The sequence below is a fragment of the Ischnura elegans genome, chromosome 3 (assembly GCF_921293095.1).
Source record: "Ischnura elegans chromosome 3, ioIscEleg1.1, whole genome shotgun sequence".
NCBI classification, from domain to species: Eukaryota; Metazoa; Arthropoda; class Insecta; order Odonata; family Coenagrionidae; genus Ischnura; species Ischnura elegans.
Window position 1 is genome coordinate 57,315,325 of NC_060248.1, and position 19,274 is coordinate 57,334,598.

At 36.5% G+C, this 19,274-nt stretch overlaps 1 protein-coding gene across 2 annotated transcripts in view; it reads left to right on the forward strand.

The window, feature by feature from the left end:
* LOC124155833 (microprocessor complex subunit DGCR8) overlaps nucleotides 1-17,599 on the forward strand; it is a 37,475-nt gene extending 19,876 nt beyond the window's left edge. For both annotated transcript variants that reach the window (XM_046529964.1, XM_046529966.1), the window contains exons 9-13: nucleotides 272-528; nucleotides 6,996-7,096; nucleotides 7,189-7,345; nucleotides 10,106-10,300; nucleotides 13,008-17,599. In XM_046529964.1, the coding sequence (XP_046385920.1) occupies nucleotides 272-528; nucleotides 6,996-7,096; nucleotides 7,189-7,345; nucleotides 10,106-10,300; nucleotides 13,008-13,100 (803 nt within the window). In that variant the 3' untranslated portion in view covers nucleotides 13,101-17,599. The remainder of the gene's footprint in view (nucleotides 1-271; nucleotides 529-6,995; nucleotides 7,097-7,188; nucleotides 7,346-10,105; nucleotides 10,301-13,007) is intronic.
* The last annotated feature ends 1,675 nt before the right edge of the window (nucleotides 17,600-19,274 follow it).

Sequence of the window (19,274 nt, forward strand, 5' to 3'; positions counted from 1 at the left end):
AGTCTGCTGCAACAATTTAATATCTATTTTTAAGAAGGCCAATATTGACTATATTAAGATACATATCAAGAAAAAGCTCTTTTTATTTTTCATTGTTAACAAGATTTGAAATGCATGAATAAAAAAATCATTATCGATCATACCTATCTCTAACTAAGCACTTGTCAATCAGCACAAAATTTGGCTTCAATTTTTAAAAATGGAGCATTTTTTTACTTTTGATACCAATTCATAGAATTTCCCTCTAAATATACATATTTTTCATTTGCAGAAAATGCAGGCACTCCATATGCTGCCACTGTCATCATCAATGGGATGCAGTATGGTATGGGTTACGGAACAAGTAAGAAACAAGCCAAATCGGAGGCTGCCAGAGCTACTTTAGAAATTCTTATACCAGAAATGAGGGATAAGATCAGAGAAGATGCTGCTGTAACATCTCAGGGTGGAACTGGTGGCAGATCTGTAGCAAACACTGGGATTGTTGGCTCAAATAGGCGTAACTCCTTAGATGAGCCTGATCTTTCTGTAAGTAATTCTTTATTTCATTTGTATTTATTTTATTTATTTATATTTATCTTTGCAATGAAAACTATCAAAAAGAATAGGGTGGTTTCCTATTATTTTTTTATTGCCTAAATCGAAATATTATTACTCCTGGAGTACATATTTCATGCTTTTAGATTTTTAAATGACGATACCTATTTTTCGGGATTAAATGAAAAGTGAAAATTTTCAAGCTCGTGAAAATGTGCTGGCTAAGAATGAATGCTAGGAAAAGCCTGTGTGGCGTCATTCTGGTTCTAGCTGCCACCGTGTGAGGCCACCTTGGTGCAAGGCTATGATCGCCGCTACGATGCAGGCTGCTAGCAGGTAGCAGAGTACCCAGCTAGCAGGTAGCGCTTGCCTTTAATAAGTATTATTAATACCCTATCAAGTGAAGGACACTTTCTGACCGTAGGTAATTTTAGTAAGTGATTATTAAGAGATTTTTCCCTGAGCTCTGTGCCTCATGCGTACATAGGTAATCTCAGACAATGTAAAACTCCTGACTGCTCATATAGCATCTAGGTCCCTGTTACGTCACATGGAGTGGCATCACATGGGTGCCAATCTGGCCTTTTTCAAATGAGGTTAAAATTGAGCATTAACATTCATCTAAACTGGGATTTCCAAAACCAAATACAGTCGGATCCGGATTTAACGTCTTCGCATTTAACGTTTTTCCGCATTTAGCGTTTATTTTTTTAGGTCCCGATTCATTCCCTTTTAGGACAATGTAAAAATTATCCGTATTTAGTGTTTCCGCATTTTGCGTTTTTCCGCATTTATGGTCGTAAAAATTTGTCCCGCTCAAGATTTTTTTGGCCGATTTAACGTTTTTTTTATGACGGTTCATCCAAATCTTCGAATTTATGCTCATCAACAAGAACAGTCTCATGAAAGTTTACCAAGAGTCGATAGAATCTACCGGGGAACGCTTCTTCAACTGCTTTCTTCCGCGAGCGCAGCACCTTCAACTCGCAAGCTGGGTGATTTGTCTTCTCGTAATGTTTCGCTCCCCTTCTGATCCAAACACCAGGCACTTTTTGTATCAGATCCGATCTAATGGAGCAAAGTCATCCCTTAATAACCTCGAACTACCTTATCCTTCACTTCTTGAACTTGACTTCGATGATACGTGACGACTGATGACACGAGTTATCCTCCGAGGGCCGCTACAATAATGGTTTTCTCGTTATGTTTTCAATTGATGGCTTATGCCCCTTTCAACTCTACTACCTACGGGCAGTCGATTATTAGCCCAATATTTTTTCAGTCGGCTACTTTCTCTTTCCAAAAGAGGAGGCCCAATATCAATTGCGCAGTTCACTAGAAGATTCTTTCTAATATCCATTCCAAGGTCACTTTCCACGGAGGAACAGCGAAAGAACAGAGGAAGTGTTTCCCCTGTCATGACCGTGAGTGAGAGCATTCTTTTCCAACGGAACAACATTATTTTACATCGTAATTTAGATATCCCGGAGCCAATTTATCGACATGCGCCTGGTTGATATCGATGTCGATTCAAAAATATCTATCTTGTGCTAATTAATGTCAAAAGATAATGACAATCGGAGTTTTGACGAACTATCACGGTCCATGACTCTAAATAAATCGCTCATGCTGGAAAAAAATCACCGCATGCTCACGGTAGAATAGATGAGCGTGGAAAAATACGAAAATCCGGCAGGTATCCCTTGGTGGTTGACTTCGACATCATAACCCTGACGAAATCGCCAAACTCCAGAGGCACTGACAATTTTTCGGATGAAATCCAGTTCTGTTGAAGATCAAACCTTTTCACTTAACAGAGTTTAGCTAATCGTCATTCAAGGTCCAACCAAATTTTATTAAAACTTGCCGAGAAACAAGGCGAGTCGGAGTCAAGGTGATCAGCGCGCCGCGTAAGCAACTTCTCCCGGCTCCATTTGACCTGCATAAGGCCGCGGATATATGACAACGAATCTGGTGTTACCATCGATTTGAATCACCATCGACTTGACGCATACTAAAATAAGATTCTACTTTTTTGGATGACCTCGAAATCCAAAATGTGCGCATAGGAGGCTTTTTAAAGGCTCATAAATCCCTTGTTTCGCCGAGGCAACAGAAAACGTTAAGTTGGCAAAATTCCAGAAAACCTCCCTTTTACTAGATATTCGGTAGTTGAGAATTCGGGATTAGCGATCTTCTGCTGTCCCTTTATTTCACTCATTCCTCATGATTTTTCGAGTACCTACTTACACCTTTTCTTATTATATTAGAAATGCTATAGTCACCTACAGGTCACTTTTACAGAAAAAATTCTAAATTTCATCGAGATCACTGAAATATGCATAAAAATGGAATCACTAATGTCCACATAATAATCCGTGTGGGAATGCTTTTGAGTTGATGTTTATTAGAATTTTCTTAAAATATTTCATTAAAACAATTGTCATCCTCTCATTACTTATTTTTACTACCCATTTTTTTAGCAGAATTCCGAATTTTTTGCTGCATTCAGCACCTTTCAGTTACTTTAAATAATATTTTTTATTCATAAAAAGCCATTCCAATCATTACAGACCCTAAAATCTGAAAAAAATGGCAGGTCCTCATTTAGTGTTTGTCCGCATTTAGTGTTTTAAATTTTGTCCCCCCTGAAAAACCTTAAATCAGGATTCTACTGTAATTTGTATATTATGAATACACCAATCGTAGGTAATGAATCGTAATCAATGCCCTTAGTTTTCTTTGATGAAGGAAACTCTCCTATTGTAATAGTCTTCATTAAAAAATCAAGTGTCCTGATTTGATAGAATTTTAGGTTGATATCTGATTTAAATTCCAGTGGGATCATATAAATCCAAGGTTAATTTAATCAATTAATACTATCCTAGTTATCTGATAGTTTTAAAGTCATTGCCTTGAAATGAATGTATGTACTTGAACATATCTTATGGTTTTGATGGCTTATTCTATGCATGACGTACATGCAAAGTATTTTCCATGAAGCATTTTCAAATATGTTTTTTTTTACTTGATCCGTTGCCCACTTCTCGAGTGACTCATGGCAACAAATCTTTGGCCTTAACCCTTTTGGAAATGATTTGATGTCATCATTAACTCTTTCTAAGAGGATCATTGCATCTCCCTGCACGTAAGCCTTGCAAAATGACCTCACTTAGTTCGCTGCTGTTTACACTGTTATGGGCAGTTCCTTCACTAAATCAGCAGTTCTGTCCGAATGAGTGAAAATATTTCATGAATTCTAATGACAACCAATTCCTGAAAAGCGGAGGGAAACTTACTGGTTTTTTTTTTTCTTTTTTTATTCAAAGTACAAGAAAATAGATGGTGGAGAAGACTAGAATACTTATTTTGTTGTAGCTTGTCATTCCCTCCCACGTGCCTATTTCTTTTAATTTTACTATTTAAAAATTTACTGTTAGTTTGGATCTGAGTGGATGACCCCATTGTGACATATGCCGAAAAATAATAACATACTTTGTAGCATGCATAAGAAGGGACTTTGATCCCTTTGTAGACCAAATGTGGCAGCACAAATCTGATAGGATACTTACCGTATATCTCCGAATATAGTCCGCCCCCCGAATATAGTCCCCCCCCCCCAATTTTGAGACCTCAGTTTTGGGAAAAATTTTTAAATGTAAAGGAAGGCAATTTTTCTGTGGTTAGCAAGTTAAGATTCTAGATTCGATAAAAACTATTATTTTCTGTGAAGATTAAGAACAAATCTGTTCACATATTTTCCATCACAACAAAATAACTATAGATAAAAAGGTTGAGCTCTACGGCCTCAAGGTCAAATGATGAAAGAAAACACTCCAATGGCCGTAACAAGGGACCTCGTCACAGGTGTAAACCAAAACACTGTGTGGTATGCTGGAACGGGAAAATTCGCAGCAGTGACCAACCCCAGCCTCTCAACCGGAAACCCTTCACTAACACACGATCAACAGTGTAGAAACCTTCGCGAGGGTTTTGTGGGACCTCGCTAAGGCTGCTCACGTTGAAACCAATCACTCGCTTAACTATGAACGAACCTTCGCGAGGGTTTTGGGGGGCCTCGCTAAGGTTGCTCAAGTTAAGAAACACACACACACACAATCACACAAGCAACACTTACTCCGTGGGTATAAACTCCGGGAGAATATGCTCAAAACTGAGCGATGGTTTCCGCTTTTCCCGTCCAGGTGGCAGTTCCATCGCTCAGTTTTGAGCATATTCTCCCGGAGTTTATACCCACGGAGTAAGTGTTGCTTGTGTGATTGTGTGTGTGTGTGTTTCTTAACTTGAGCAACCTTAGCGAGGCCCCCCAAAACCCTCGCGAAGGTTCGTTCATAGTTAAGCGAGTGATTGGTTTCAACGTGAGCAGCCTTAGCGAGGTCCCACAAAACCCTCGCGAAGGTTTCTACACTGTTGATCGTGTGTTAGTGAAGGGTTTCCGGTTGAGAGGCTGGGGTTGGTCACTGCTGCGAATTTTCCCGTTCCAGCATACCACACAGTGTTTTGGTTTACACCTGTGACGAGGTCCCTTGTTACGGCCATTGGAGTGTTTTCTTTCATCATTTAAAATAACTATACCTAAAACATGTTGTGATCCATTGCATGTATCAGTAATTTATAGTTCCTTAACCAGATGTAATGAAGAAATGAGAATTTTTTTTAAGTATCCAAGGCTATTGTATTTTTTAAACCTTCACAAATTATTAATATTTTTGATTTCCAAATGACTACAGACAATGTCAATATATAAGCTTTAACTTAAAGCCCATAAACAGTATTGCATTTGGCCCTGAAACTTCCTTAGATCCAGTGTAACACACCCATCAAGTCATCACAAATCCAAGTGACCTGAAGAATTTAGGAAATCTAAATAAAATTGTGTTAAATAAATTATAAATATTATAAAAATATTGCTATCAAATGCCTGCTAAGCAAAACAATTAAACTACAGGACTTACAAATATCAAAGTAATAAAATTAAGAAATAAACTTTTTCCAACAAACATTAAAACTGAAAAAAAATTATATCAATTTTCAATGCCTCGTCGCGAATCATTGCATAAGTTACACAAAGAGCTTCTGCTCTGCATTTGCGCACAAATTCGACGATATTTTCCTCTAATTCTTTGAATCTGCCGCATCGAGACCCCCGAAATGACTTCCGCGATGTATTAGCGCTTTGCTAGCGCTGTAAATACTATGATTTACGGCGTATTCTGCAACGGCTATTTTTAAATTGGCATCGAAACTCCGTCTTTGAAGGCCTCTAATCTGCGGTAGGATTGATCCTCATCTTTCTACTTGATCCATCACCTCACTGTTGAACGTAAAATTATTTTTAATAAAGAAAATATCGCGGAAATAATTGCGAAACGTTATGCGACGTAATTTATCGATCCTATTTACCCTGACGAATTGAAGATATTCCTCAATAAATTGATTACACTTTCGATGCTGAGTCGCTGTATTTCGATCAAATGCAGTAATGCCGGTGCTTCTGGTTTAAAGTCGTCGATTATTGCGCCTTTTCAGAAACAAATGCATCACCTATTGCGCATTCTTGTTCTGTGAAGGCGGTAAAGGCAGTGGTTGTAAACACGAACCGCACCGACGTATAGTAGCTACGGACGCAATGAAATGCTAAATCGTCACGAAAGGTTCACTTTATCTGTTTATTTTTCGCAATTATTTAAATCGTGTAGTTATTAAATGAGCGACGGGTACATATACTATTGATTCAATTCTAGTGTTCGATTAATGTAATGATAGTGTGTGTTTAGTTTTCATTTTAATTATTTACTGTTTTGCGTCATTAAGTGATCAGTGTCGATTGAATTATTCTAACAATACTTTTCCAAGAAAAATTAGCGGCTACCCGATGGATTCCGTGAAAACGCATATTCGATATGCTATTTGAATCGGAATAATCGTATCTGTACAACATTTGTGGTAAAAATTGTCTTAATTTCCGGTAAAACGTGGCAGTATTTACTAATATCTCCGATTATAATCCTCATAAATATACTCAAATAGAAAGACTACGAGAACATTAGCCATTATGCCGTTATTTATTACTTTATGGTCACCTTTAGTATGCTAAATTGGATTACACTCGATTATAGTCCCCCCCCCTTACTTTTCCGCGGCCATTTTTGGAAAAAAAGGGGGGACTATATTCGGAGTTATACGGTATTTGTGTTGTAGTATACCTATTGTGGAAAACTTGTATCCACCCTTGTTCATTTTATGTCCCATTGGAATAAACATTGAGATTTTTTTAAACAAATTTTCACAGTAGTGTTCACTTCATGTTGATAATTTATGCTGTATGTAAAAATTTTTATTTAAAATCCCTGTGGTATCTTATGATATTGATGGAAGTCTTGCCAAATGGTGTATTAGAGTGATGATCTCATTTTTGAAGAATTTTTATTTTCCAGCTTTTTGATGAAATCAAGATTGAGGATCCCAGAGTTGCTGAGTTGTGTGCAAAAACCAATGAACCACCTCCATATGCTATTTTACTTACCTGTATACAAAGGTATATGTAATTCCTATGCCGACAGACTGAATTTATCATTCATGTTACCTGCATGTGATTTTTATGGCTAATTTTTGTAATTGCGATTCCAGAAACTTTGGTCTTGGAGAAATGCAGATCAAGTATGAAGTAAATACATTGAGGCATCAAAAAAATGAATTCACCATGACTGTAAATAAGCATACTGCCAAAGTTGTTTGTAAGAACAAGAGGGATGGTAAGCAGCGAGCATCTCAAGCTATATTGCAGGTAAATCCTTGGGGATAGTGTAACTGGCGACAACTGTTTAAAAGTCGTTAACTGAAATCTGTTTTAATGTATAGCGAACTATTTTTATCCAATATGTGTATGGTAAACTATTTATCTCCTTCTTAAAATTTTATCTATTTAATTTTCAACTTCAAATTATGCATCAACTGCTTAAAAAGCAAGCTTCTTAAACATTTTTTGGGTCATTGCAGCATAGGATATTTCATTACTCAACATTTCTTTTGCTCTCTGGGAGAATCTGGAGAAAATTTTCAGTAGTTTGGAGAAATAACTCATGAATAATTCCAAAACAGTGAATTTAAGTATGGTGAAAGCTTTCAAACAACATTCAGTGGAACCTCGGTTTAATTCATGATTATTATTCATGGGAAATCACTGACAATATTTAGTGCATTATATCTGACGGTGAGGAATGAAGCCCTTCAATACCATAATTCAACTTTAATTTTAATTTTATTTTGTATGTTTTATTTCACAGAATAATAAGATCTGTAGTTGTCTTAACTTATATATTTGTGTAGAACTTGTCTTATGAGATATTACAAAAAACTTATTGGTGCTCGTTACGAAACCCATGCACCTATGTAGCTGCTTGTGGTACTATGTGTAGTGAAGTTATCACGGATATGTTATCAGGATTGATACGATTCTTTAAATTGCATATATCACTCCTTGCAATTGATTACTATAGCATGAATAAACTTATATGGGAAGCTAACATTGCTTTATGGCTGCAATTAAAATATATTTATCCATGAATTATTATTATCAAACAAAATGCTCCAAAGAAATGAAGGGCAGAAAAAATTAAAAAATGACAAGTTGATCAAAGATCCTAGCAATTGAAGAAATTAATTTCATGGATTGTAACTTAACTATTCCTGATAATCTAATGAAAGGACGTTAAAACTCTCTTTGTTCTGCAGTTTCTTATCTTCCTCTCATGATCCACTTTCCAGTTGTGTAGTGAAGGGCAGAATATTTCTCACTTCACCGTAGAAAGATTCCACTCAAACTTTGGGCTGGAAGTTCATCCTATATTTTGCTCCATGCTCAAGTTAATATTCCCAGCATAACTTTCATAGCATATTGTATATGGTGTTCCATTCATCATAACAATCCATTACAAATCTGGCTGCTCTCTGCTGTGTTCTATGAATTTCTGATGTCAGTCCTACATCATAAGCAGGGTTCCCACTCAACCGTGAATGAGCCGTAAATTTCGTCTACCATGAAAAAACCTGGAAATAGCTGTGAATTTCATCATGAAACGTTTTAAGTATACCGGGACTAGCCGCGGTGATAACTTTTACGGGAGTCACCCGCAATGCACAATCTTGCAAAAGATCCACAGAGAAAAAATCATTCGCCTTGACCGGGATTCGAACCCAGATCCCCCGATTTCCGGTCGAGTGCTTTAGCCAGTTAAGCTACCGAGACGTCATTCTTCCCTGTGGATATTTTCAGACACTACCGGACAAGGTGTTGCTGGACTGCTGAGCATATGATGCCACTTAAAACTAGTCTAGAGCGAACACCCCTTGTGTTCTATGTCCGGGCCTGCTCTCCAGCTGTGGCGCTGTGTGCACGATTTGGACTGCTTGTGGCATCATATGCTCAGCAGTCCAGCAACACCTTGTCCGGTAGTGTCCGTAAATATCCACAGGGAAGAATGACGCCTCGGTAGCTTAACTGGCTAAAGCACTCGACCGGAAATCGGGGGATCCGGTTCGAATCCCGGTCAAGGCGAATGATTTTTCTCTGTGGATCTTTCTCATAATGAAACCTTAAAAATCTCTCAAACTTATAGAAAAAGAACTACAATTGACAGATCAAAAGAAGAAAAGATATTTCAATCGTGTTTCAAGGCCGAGCCACATACAGACACTGTCCACACATTTATCTCCATACGTATATTCGAAGTACAATTATTGGTCCTTGTGCCATGGCGACACTTTGATCTTGAGCCTGTGATTGGAAGACCGGCAAACAAAGTGTTCATTAACCCTGGCAAAAAATCAGACACTTCTTTACTTCCCTCCCTCCATTTTGCCACTCACAACCTTAAGCTTAACCTAAATTTTGATATCGATTATAGGTGACGTCATCAGAAATAGCACTTTCATTGCTACGTTTGAATTCACGGCGCCTATCGCAGTTGATAAATTTTTAGTTAACGTGCGGGCAGTGATTTTTACGCCATCAATATTTCTGCCTAAAATGGCTTATCTACAGACCGTGAATTTGACGCAATTAGACCGTGAAAACCTGGAAAAAACCGTGAATTTTATAAATTAGTTAGAGTGGGAACCCTGATAAGTGTCCCAGCTATCTCTCGGAATGGTGGGGGTCTCACAATAGCCTGTACTCACTTTAATGCGGCTCCACTGTGTATATTTCACATACTCAGCTTTTGATAAATAAGACCTATTAATGGTGGGTCTTTTTCTTGGCTATATGTCCTTTACATAGAAATTCATCACCTTACCCTTGTTAAAATATGAAACTAACTTCCAGGTGCTACGTCTTTAACATATTTAAAACACAAGGTCTTTTTGTGATGCATTCCAATCAGGCTTGCTATTAATTTGCCTGTAAAAAACTGCTACATACTTCTGTAAAGATGTAAATCTTGGTCTGGAATATTCTCTTTAAAACAATGTTTGAGGATGCATGTGATATTATTTAAAAAAACTAAACTTTATGATTTGTTTGTTTCATATTTTTTTAATCTATCAGGTGCTTCATCCTCATGTATCAAGCTGGGGATCTCTCCTAAGGCTGTATGGTAATAGATCTGTTAAAAGTATTAAAGAAAAGAAACAGGAAGAGCAGGAAATAACATTACTTCAAAGTAAAGCATCTGTCAATTCGCCAAATTTTGCTATTCTTGCAAAATTAAAACAGGAAATGAAAAAGCTGAGGGACATGAGGGTAAGTATTCAATTCCCGTCATTTCTCTGTTGGAATTTTAAGTAACATTCAGTGCAGGGGTGGGCTTGGCCCTGCTCAAAAATATTGTGGGGCGGGGGGGGATTGGTCCTCCCTGTAAATCAAAGTTTGTGGCTCACTTTTTAATGTTTACCACCCTGGTATTTTAGTTCAGATTTTTTGTGATGCCATGAATTTTTTTTTAAATCAGTTGTGTATTATTGGTTCATGGCTCATGGAAATATAATTGCATATTGTTCTAAGAAGTAATGACCACTAATAAAGTATGTACTGAAGCCATAATGACCACTTAGGTAATGATCCATGCCTAAACAATCGGGCCTAGTCACCTATGATGTCACCAGCATGGCAATGCTGGACTTAGAATAAACCACAAAGACTAAAATCATAATAATAATAACTTTTATTTGCCCAAAGGATACATTGTAGTCTAGGCTCCAAGTATATGAGGCACGTCAAAAAAAAAAAAACATATCAATACTAGCAAGACATACACAATCATTGCTGATGTTTTAAGTAGTCATTTCCATTATAGAAACAGTAACTCAATAGGTAATTATAGACTAAATTGTTGAATACAGCCATTGTTTTTTCTTTTTTTATAAATTGTGGTAGGTGGTTGTACAATTTTACACACATATGACAAGGTCCTTTTGAATACATGGCAAGAGTAGATGACAGCACATGCATATCATTACACCTTTTTGTCTCATAGTTATGGAAGTTCTTATTTGAGATAAAATCAGCTTCATGCTTCATAATTCAATTTTCGTCTTCGTGGTTTATTTTAAATAAGAGGAACAATATCTACATTTCCTCGTATGAAATGTTTGGAAATATTTTTTCCATATAGCAAAGCAGGGCTCCCACTCAACCATGAAAACCTTAAAACCGTGAATAAGTCGTGAATTTTGTCGAAAAAAAAAAAAAACTGGAAATAGCTGCGAATTTCACCATAAAACCTTAAAAATCTCTCAAACTTGATTGTAGAACTACTATTGATTGATCAAAAGAAAAATCGATATTTCGATCATGTTTCAATGTCAGTCACGCACAGACACTGTTCACGCATTTGTCTGCTCACATATATTCGAAGGGCAATATCCGTGTGCCATTACGACACATTGGCCTTAAGCCTGTGATTGGAAGACTGGCGACCAAAGTGTTCGTTAACCCTGGCAAAAAAATCTCTTCACTTCCCTGCTACCCTCTATTTTCCCACTCAGAACTTTTAGCCGGCCTTAAATTTTGCTATCGAAAGTCATCGTCATAAGAGCACTTTCATTGCTGCATTTGCACTCCCAGCGTTTATCGTGTTTGTTAAATTTTTGTTAAAATGCGGCCAGTGATGATTACGTGATCGATATTTCTTCCTAAAATGGCTTATCAACAGACCGTGAATTTGAAGACATTTAGACCATGGAAACCTGGAAAAAACCGTGAATTTTATAATTCAGTTAGAGTGGGAACCCTGGCAAAGGTAACTTTGATATTCATGTACTTTTCTGCACCCTTGAGATTGAAATGTACCTTTTGGCCATTTAAAAAGTCAAATAATGGGTAAAATTTAACTTTAATGAAAGCTATTTGTAATGCAATTATGTCAATCTCTTTATAAAAAACAACAAGGTACACCAATTGAATATTTTGCCTGTGACCAGATGACGAAGACGACTATTTCGCTGTTCTCATAGTTTTTTGCATGTTTTCCTTCACTCTTTCGGCCGTAGAAGCTAAAAAATTACATTTAACACAACTTTTATTTAAGTCGTCAAAATCGTCCGTTTAAATGAGAAAGAAAAATAAAGGGAGGTTTCCGTGCCATAAGTTCCGTTCTAATACTGCTATTTACAAATGGTGCACATGGTTTGAAAGAGAGAAGCTTGCTGAAGACCATACACACGACTGGAAGACTCGGAAGTCGATATTAGTCACGCACAGAGGCAGAGAAAGGGCTCCCGGCCCGATCCGTAGAGCGCGTCAATTGACGTGCTCCGCACTGAATGTGTCAAACACTGTTTGATGATTCATTGTTGTAGTTGAATGAAAACCATATATTACATGACCCTATGAAGCTTATGCAGAATTTCATACAAATGCTCAAACTTCAGTGTTCTGCCTTATTTGTGCCGATAGTAATCCTTGGCCTCTATGAAGCTACGTCTGGAACTCCAAAGAAATTTGGAAATCAAGAAGCATAGTATATTTCTATCTGTTATTTTAAAGCAGTAAAATATTGAAGAATAGTAAATCATATTGTTTATTTAGTACAATTTTGTTTTCAGGAAATTGTTTAAAATAAGTTAAAAATAAAGGAAAGCCTACATGTATTATGAAGAAAAAATTATTATAGAAATGCAAAAATGTTCTTCGTATTGTGACTAGTTAATGACCATGATGGAAGTTAAACTTATATCTCAATATTATTTCCTATTTATAAATAATGTGTATGGGTCAATTTGTGCGGTGCTCTTCCTCATTGATGCGGATAATTGATTTCATTGGCATTAAAACTCTAGGAAAGAAATGTCAATGTCGACTCCTCCTGGAGAATTTTTATTCAGTTATGTATTATCATAATTGTAATTTTTTCATTAATGCTGCCTGTAGTCGTTTCATTTCGCCCATTTTCTCTGCTTTGAGTATTTTCTGTAACACCAGTGGTTGATATTGGCCTTTTTTGTTTTAGGTTGCTATTCAGCCGATAGGAAAATTCATTCCACCTGATGATGTTGATCTTCCGTCATCATCAGGAGCTGATCTCAATAATGTTGACCTGTGACTGATATGTCTTTAGATGTTCCAATTGTCAAATTAATATAATAATTCACTTTTAAAGTCGACATAAGCAGCTCCCATCGTTTTTATTCCATTGAGCCATTATCTGGGTTGGTTGTGCCTCATCAGGTTGGTATCCATTGTCACTTGGCTGTGAGAAAAAAGTTATTGACTGTAAAAAAGAGGTACATCGGTACCTTAGTATGAATTATATGTGCCTATGATATAAGATTACTATATTAGCTCAGAGATATGCATGAGAAATTGTCGTTTGATGGATCTGGATCTTTAAAAACTAAATATTTAGGTTGTGGTTTGGGAGATCACTGCAGCCTGAAAAGGAACACTGACAACTCTTTTGATGGCTTTAAAATAAATGGGATTGTGATTGAGAGAATGGGGATGTAATTGAGAGCCCTATATGATTCACATGATGTCACTAGATTAAGACATTGGTGAACAATCCTTGTTAAATGGATGATATTTTTCACTTGTCTTGATTATGGATATGAACTAGTGAGTTTAGTTTCTGAAATTTTGAAATGTCATCCATTGGTTGGGAACCACAGGTGTATTTATTCCAATGTTACTCAAAGTCAATGGTGCTTTACTGTGTTCTGCATAAATTCATGTGCAGTAACATTCCAGCTGTCAGTGTAATGTTTATGTGGCTGCTAAGTCTGTGGCTGTGGATTTTCATCTAATAAAAATGTATTAAATTCTATTTGATATGGTTTTAAGGTGATTGTCTGTTAAGTTTGCATGCTATGATATTGAATATGTAAAAATCATGATTTTTGCTCCCATGTTAAATGGTGCATAGGTAATGGTAGGAATTGAGATGGTTTGTCGGCGTAATTATATAAGTATTGAATTTTATTAACATGTTTTGAAAACTTTCTCATGGCATGCTTTTTTTGTATTGCAATTTTAATTGACTTCAAACAATATGGCCTGAATGTATGCTGAGAAGAATTTTCTATGTGTAATTGTGTTAAGTTATTGATGTTATTTATATCAATGCCTCTTCAATAAAAGAGAAGTATGAGTGATAAGATACGTGGATTCCTTTTCAACACAAATAAAAGTAAAGGCGGCTAAAATACTAATGTAAATTTCATTGTGTTGATGTATTTCTCATGGCCATCTCCTTATGCTATACATTTATTGTTATTCAGTATTATCTGTATCAGTATCTCCTGTTGAGAGATGGTGAGATGAGTTCTTGGGCTGAAGAATTGGTGTTCTAATGAGTGAACTTATTTTATCTGTTAAAATCAGCCTTTTGGTAACCTTTGCTAAATGTAAAATAATTTAACTGCTTTTGAATTGAATTTACTTTCTTGACTGATTTGAATTATTTGTGTTAACATTGAAACTATCTTAAATGTGTACAGGCATTCAGAAATTTTTGCTGTTGATAATTATTTTGACATTTTTCAAGATTCTGGGTTGTAAACAATATTTAACATGACATTTAACTGTTGATATATCTAGCCCAACTCATACCTTTAGCTTTTAATGAAGAGTTTCCTCTGACTAGCTCAGTTTCCATTTGTATGCAATGTAAAGATGTTACAACTAAATGGACAAAGACATCAAATTCATTGTGAAATTGTGAACCTTTAATTTCTTTCTCCCTTATATTTTTTTGGACTACTGAAAGTATTTGTGTCCATGACTGTCAGATTGGGAAAGGACTTCTATTTGCTGATGTTATAAAATTATTGCTGAGTAATTTACGGTGAGAAGATGAGGATCAATAGATTAAAGTAGAGCCTCTAATTTACAGTGAGTAATGTACACGAATTTTTCAATTTATTGAATGAGAGGGTTTGTATAGGGGAAGTTAAGCCTTCTGTGTTCCGGGTTGTACTCATTAGTCATCTTGTAGGAAATTAATTACACTTTTAAGTATCACCCACACACTTTTTATAGCAATTATTGGAGTAAAAATGGGACAAAATTAACATATATGGTGCCAATGCTCTTTATGAATGATAAATATATCGTATTTTGAAACTACACTTGTGATTTAACATTTAACTATTTACCGAAGCATTGATTGCCTCAGCTGATTCTAATTCATCACAGTGATGACTATGAAGCATTAAATTATCCGACAATCAGATTACCAACCATGGGCTTCCTTCAGCCCATTTTTCATTAGGTAAGTTCCTGTCTTGAATATCATCACTTCAAAATGTTCAATATTGCCATTTTTTTGGGAGGAGGGGGAACTTTTCCTATTGAAAAAAGTGTCTAAATGTCAAAGTCCAAAAAAGTTAGAATCTCTAGGTCATGAGAGGTCAACCAATATGATCTTGCCAGTCACTTTGGAAATGCATCATTACTCCTCGATGCCCATGTAAAATTATATATCCCCAGTTTCCTTGGAGCCACTGTAAACATTTTTAGACATGAAAAATTGAATAATAATGAGTTAATATTGCATTGTTTTCCCACTATATAACGTCAAGGCTGAGAGAGTAGTTTGTATGTTGGCATTACTTAATGGAGTAAATCAGATATTCTACTGTTGTCTTCGATTGCCACAGAAACCTCCATTTTTATGTTTTAACATGGCAGCTATTAACATTTTTTATGAATGGATCTATTTTTCAATGTTAATTTATTAGTGCCAGCTTTTTTGTTTTTTCTCCAGTAGATATCTGCCTCCATAGTTATAAAGATATCCCACTCTTGAATTCATCTAGCATGGGTTTTTCTATTACACAATGGAATTTCAAAGATTGCTCTCACTTAGTTCAGGCAAATTTCCTGCTTTAAATGAACTTTGAATCAACGAAAAACTCTTATCCCTTTTACTTGTGTAATTTAATTGAGAATTACAAAAAGAAAGTTTGTCATTAATTATGCTTTGATTCATTGATCGCTGTGCCAATTTGCTAACATTGAAGGGCGTGGAAGTAAGCTAAATTGTGTTAAAAACAATTACTGCAATGCATTGTTATCATACTTTAAGTGCATAATAGTTTATTCATGTCACTTAAGTCTCGTAACATTATGAAGTCACATTAACTGAAAATTGTATCAAAATACAAGATATGTAGAATGGAGTTGCTAAACAAGAGGCTACGTGAGTCTAACATTACCACCATAATCATCACTCCCAAGTTTCCCTTTAACATTTCTGAGGTAATATAGCATTATGTGTACTTGAGGACCATTCATTCTTTAAAATTCTTAATTTCTTCAGTTAATAAGAGGTTTTGTCCTCAAATCCACCACTGAAGCAGAAATATCAACTTCCACCCCGACTATTTCTTTTCGTATGGATTCTTACCAAAGCAGCTTAGAGCTGCCCAGAATGTAGGATAGCACCTTATTCCAGAAATCTTTTGGGATTTTTCTTCCCATTTAGAGCCCCGCTGCAAAGTAACCTCAGCTCTGTGCCTGCATTATGCAATCATGTTTTCATGCTCAGTTCTAGCTTTCAGAGACTTCAATAACTGTGGGTAATACCATTGTTTGCCTCTCAGTCATTTTCACCATTGCTGTTTCCAATATTTTCACTTCTTAAAGCCTGTTTACACGGTACATTAACACATACGGGTTAATGTCTAAATGTATGAACGCGAGAATGAACGCCAAAATGCACCGTGTAACCACCCAACTTGTGCGAATGCATGCACAGAAAATAGAACCTGTTCTAATTTGGTTCATGCATTCGTACATGTTCCGTTCCGGTCCACAAAAATCATTCACGCAAACGTACATTAACTTGTGCGTGTTAATGTATCGTGTAAACAGGCCTTTAAATATGTTTATTTTCATTTACAATATTGAATCATAACACTCCAATTGGCTGAACAATTCAATTGAGGATGGTGTAAAGAAAAAACTCAATGGACTAAAAAAGGAACAGGATACTATATTTATAGTAGTCTTGGACATCAGGCTAAAGTATTATTTCAAAATAATCTGACTTTAGTCTGATGGATGTTTAGTCTTTTATGAATAATTCAGGCTCCCCTTGAGAAGAGTCACAGAATTGACTGTGTGGTTCAATGAGCACTTGTTAATGAATCAACGGAAAAGTCTGCCCATGGTGGCCCTAAGTGTGAATTATACCAAATGCATTACACCTCTCACTTGACAAAAAATTTGCTTAGCAATACAATTTTTATGAACATATGTTTTGTATTCAGCAGGGGGATACCTGTATTTCTGGAAATAAAATTCATACTAGCTCATGATCTGGCAGTTTTGGACCAAAGCCCTCGTAATTCTCATGGAATGTCTTATCAGTTGGGAAGTTTTCTGTGCTAATTATCTAAGTTTAATGCCAAATGGTTTTCATTAGTATGAGTTCTTTGTGAATAAACCCTCTTGTGTGAGTGAAATTATTGTGTTGCCAAGTAGCATCATTGTCCTTATTCTACCTCAAAAGTTTAAGGCCTGGTTTTACTGATCCACTGTTATATTTTTGATCATTTGACAGTGTACATTTTTGTGAAATAAAAGAAACCTGTAAAATAATGAATTTTGTTTTGAGTATACATCAGACTTTGATTGAAAATGAAAAGAACTTAAATGTAATTATCAGCAATTTATAATCAACAATTTATAAGAACCTACATCTGGAGTAAGCTCCTATACGGAAGTGAGGCATGGACAATGACCGCAGCGGAGAAAGCAAGGATAGAGGCCTTTGAAATGCGGTGCTACAGAAGAATGATGAAAATCAAATGGATCGACCGAGTTAGTAACGAGGAAGTCCTAAGAAGGGTAGGAGAGAAGAGAAGCCTCATGAAAACCTTAATAAGAAGACTGAACAACCTTATAGGCCACATCTTGAGACATGATGGCCTGATGAAGACAATCGTCGGAGGACAAGCGGAAGGCAAGAACGGAAAAGGAAGACCTCGAACAAAATATATGGAACAAGTAAAGAGAGATGTGAAAGAGAAGAAATACGTAGGTGTGAAAAGATTAGCTGATAGGAGAACTGAGTGGAGAGCTGCGTCAAACCAATCCTAGGATTGTTGACCAGTGATGATGAGGAATAGACCATTCTGATTGTATTGAATTTATCTGTTTAATTTCACTTGCAGCTTACATAAAATGCTTTTACAGATGATTCATTTTACAACATTTAGACTTTGTTCATAATTCCTAGATGGCAATTAGCTGATAGGAGAACTGAGTGGAGAGCTGCGTCAAACCAATCCTAGGATTGTTGACCACTGATGATGATGAACAGCAATTACAAAAAACTTGTGAAATTGGGTGCCAGGTTTAACCCTTTCCTGTCAGCGTCAACAAGTAGAAAATGTTTTCCGTGCTACAAGTGGCATGAGGATATTTTAAACCTCTCATTACGGAGCTCTTTTTCGGGGTGGAGTTAAGCTGGTATTTTCATCCCTCAGATCTAGGACCTGACTCGACCCTAAGCCAATGGACTAGACCCTCCAACCCTATCTTAACACGAATCCACAGTCAACTTATTTTGTTACGAGTGATTTTTTTTTCAACCAAATATTGCATTTGATTTTCAGTAATTTACTCTTCTGAAAGATTAACATGCATTTTTTAAAGCATTGTGGAATTTTAAACAGGTTTCTAGCATTAAAAAAAACGAAGTTAGTTAACAAGGCTATAAGTCTGGAAGTCCATTAATTTTAACACTAAAATTTCGTTTAAAATTGGCTTATGCACAGAAAAAACAGAATTCATTTCTAAGCACTATAAAATTGTAGTATGCAACGAAAAGTATCATTGAAAAAACTGTTGACAATGTAACCACTTTGCAATGGATTCCTGCGGTGAGGATGATCATAAGTGAGTGGGAAGGCTGGGCTTAATTGCCGAGGAGTGGCCCTAAGGACTCGCCAAGCTGGGTCTCAGGCCGGGCCTGAACGCATCTGACAATGGCTACCTCAGCGGTCACTTCCCTTCCCTCGTGTCACCCACAGCCAACGTCCGGTCGTTTGCCTTTGAAAAATTGCTACTGCTATACCGGTCGTCAGGTCATCTGTGTATGAAAATGTGCAACGGCTCCACCCGACACTCTGTGCGAAAGGGTTAAGGATACTTCATCTCTGAGTGGAGCATATTATAGCCAGTAAGGGGAGGAAAGTATGAGAGGACCGAGTGAGGCCTTCCGTTGGTTGAGAAAAGGAACACAAGTTGTAGATCTAAGTTGTCTGGGTAT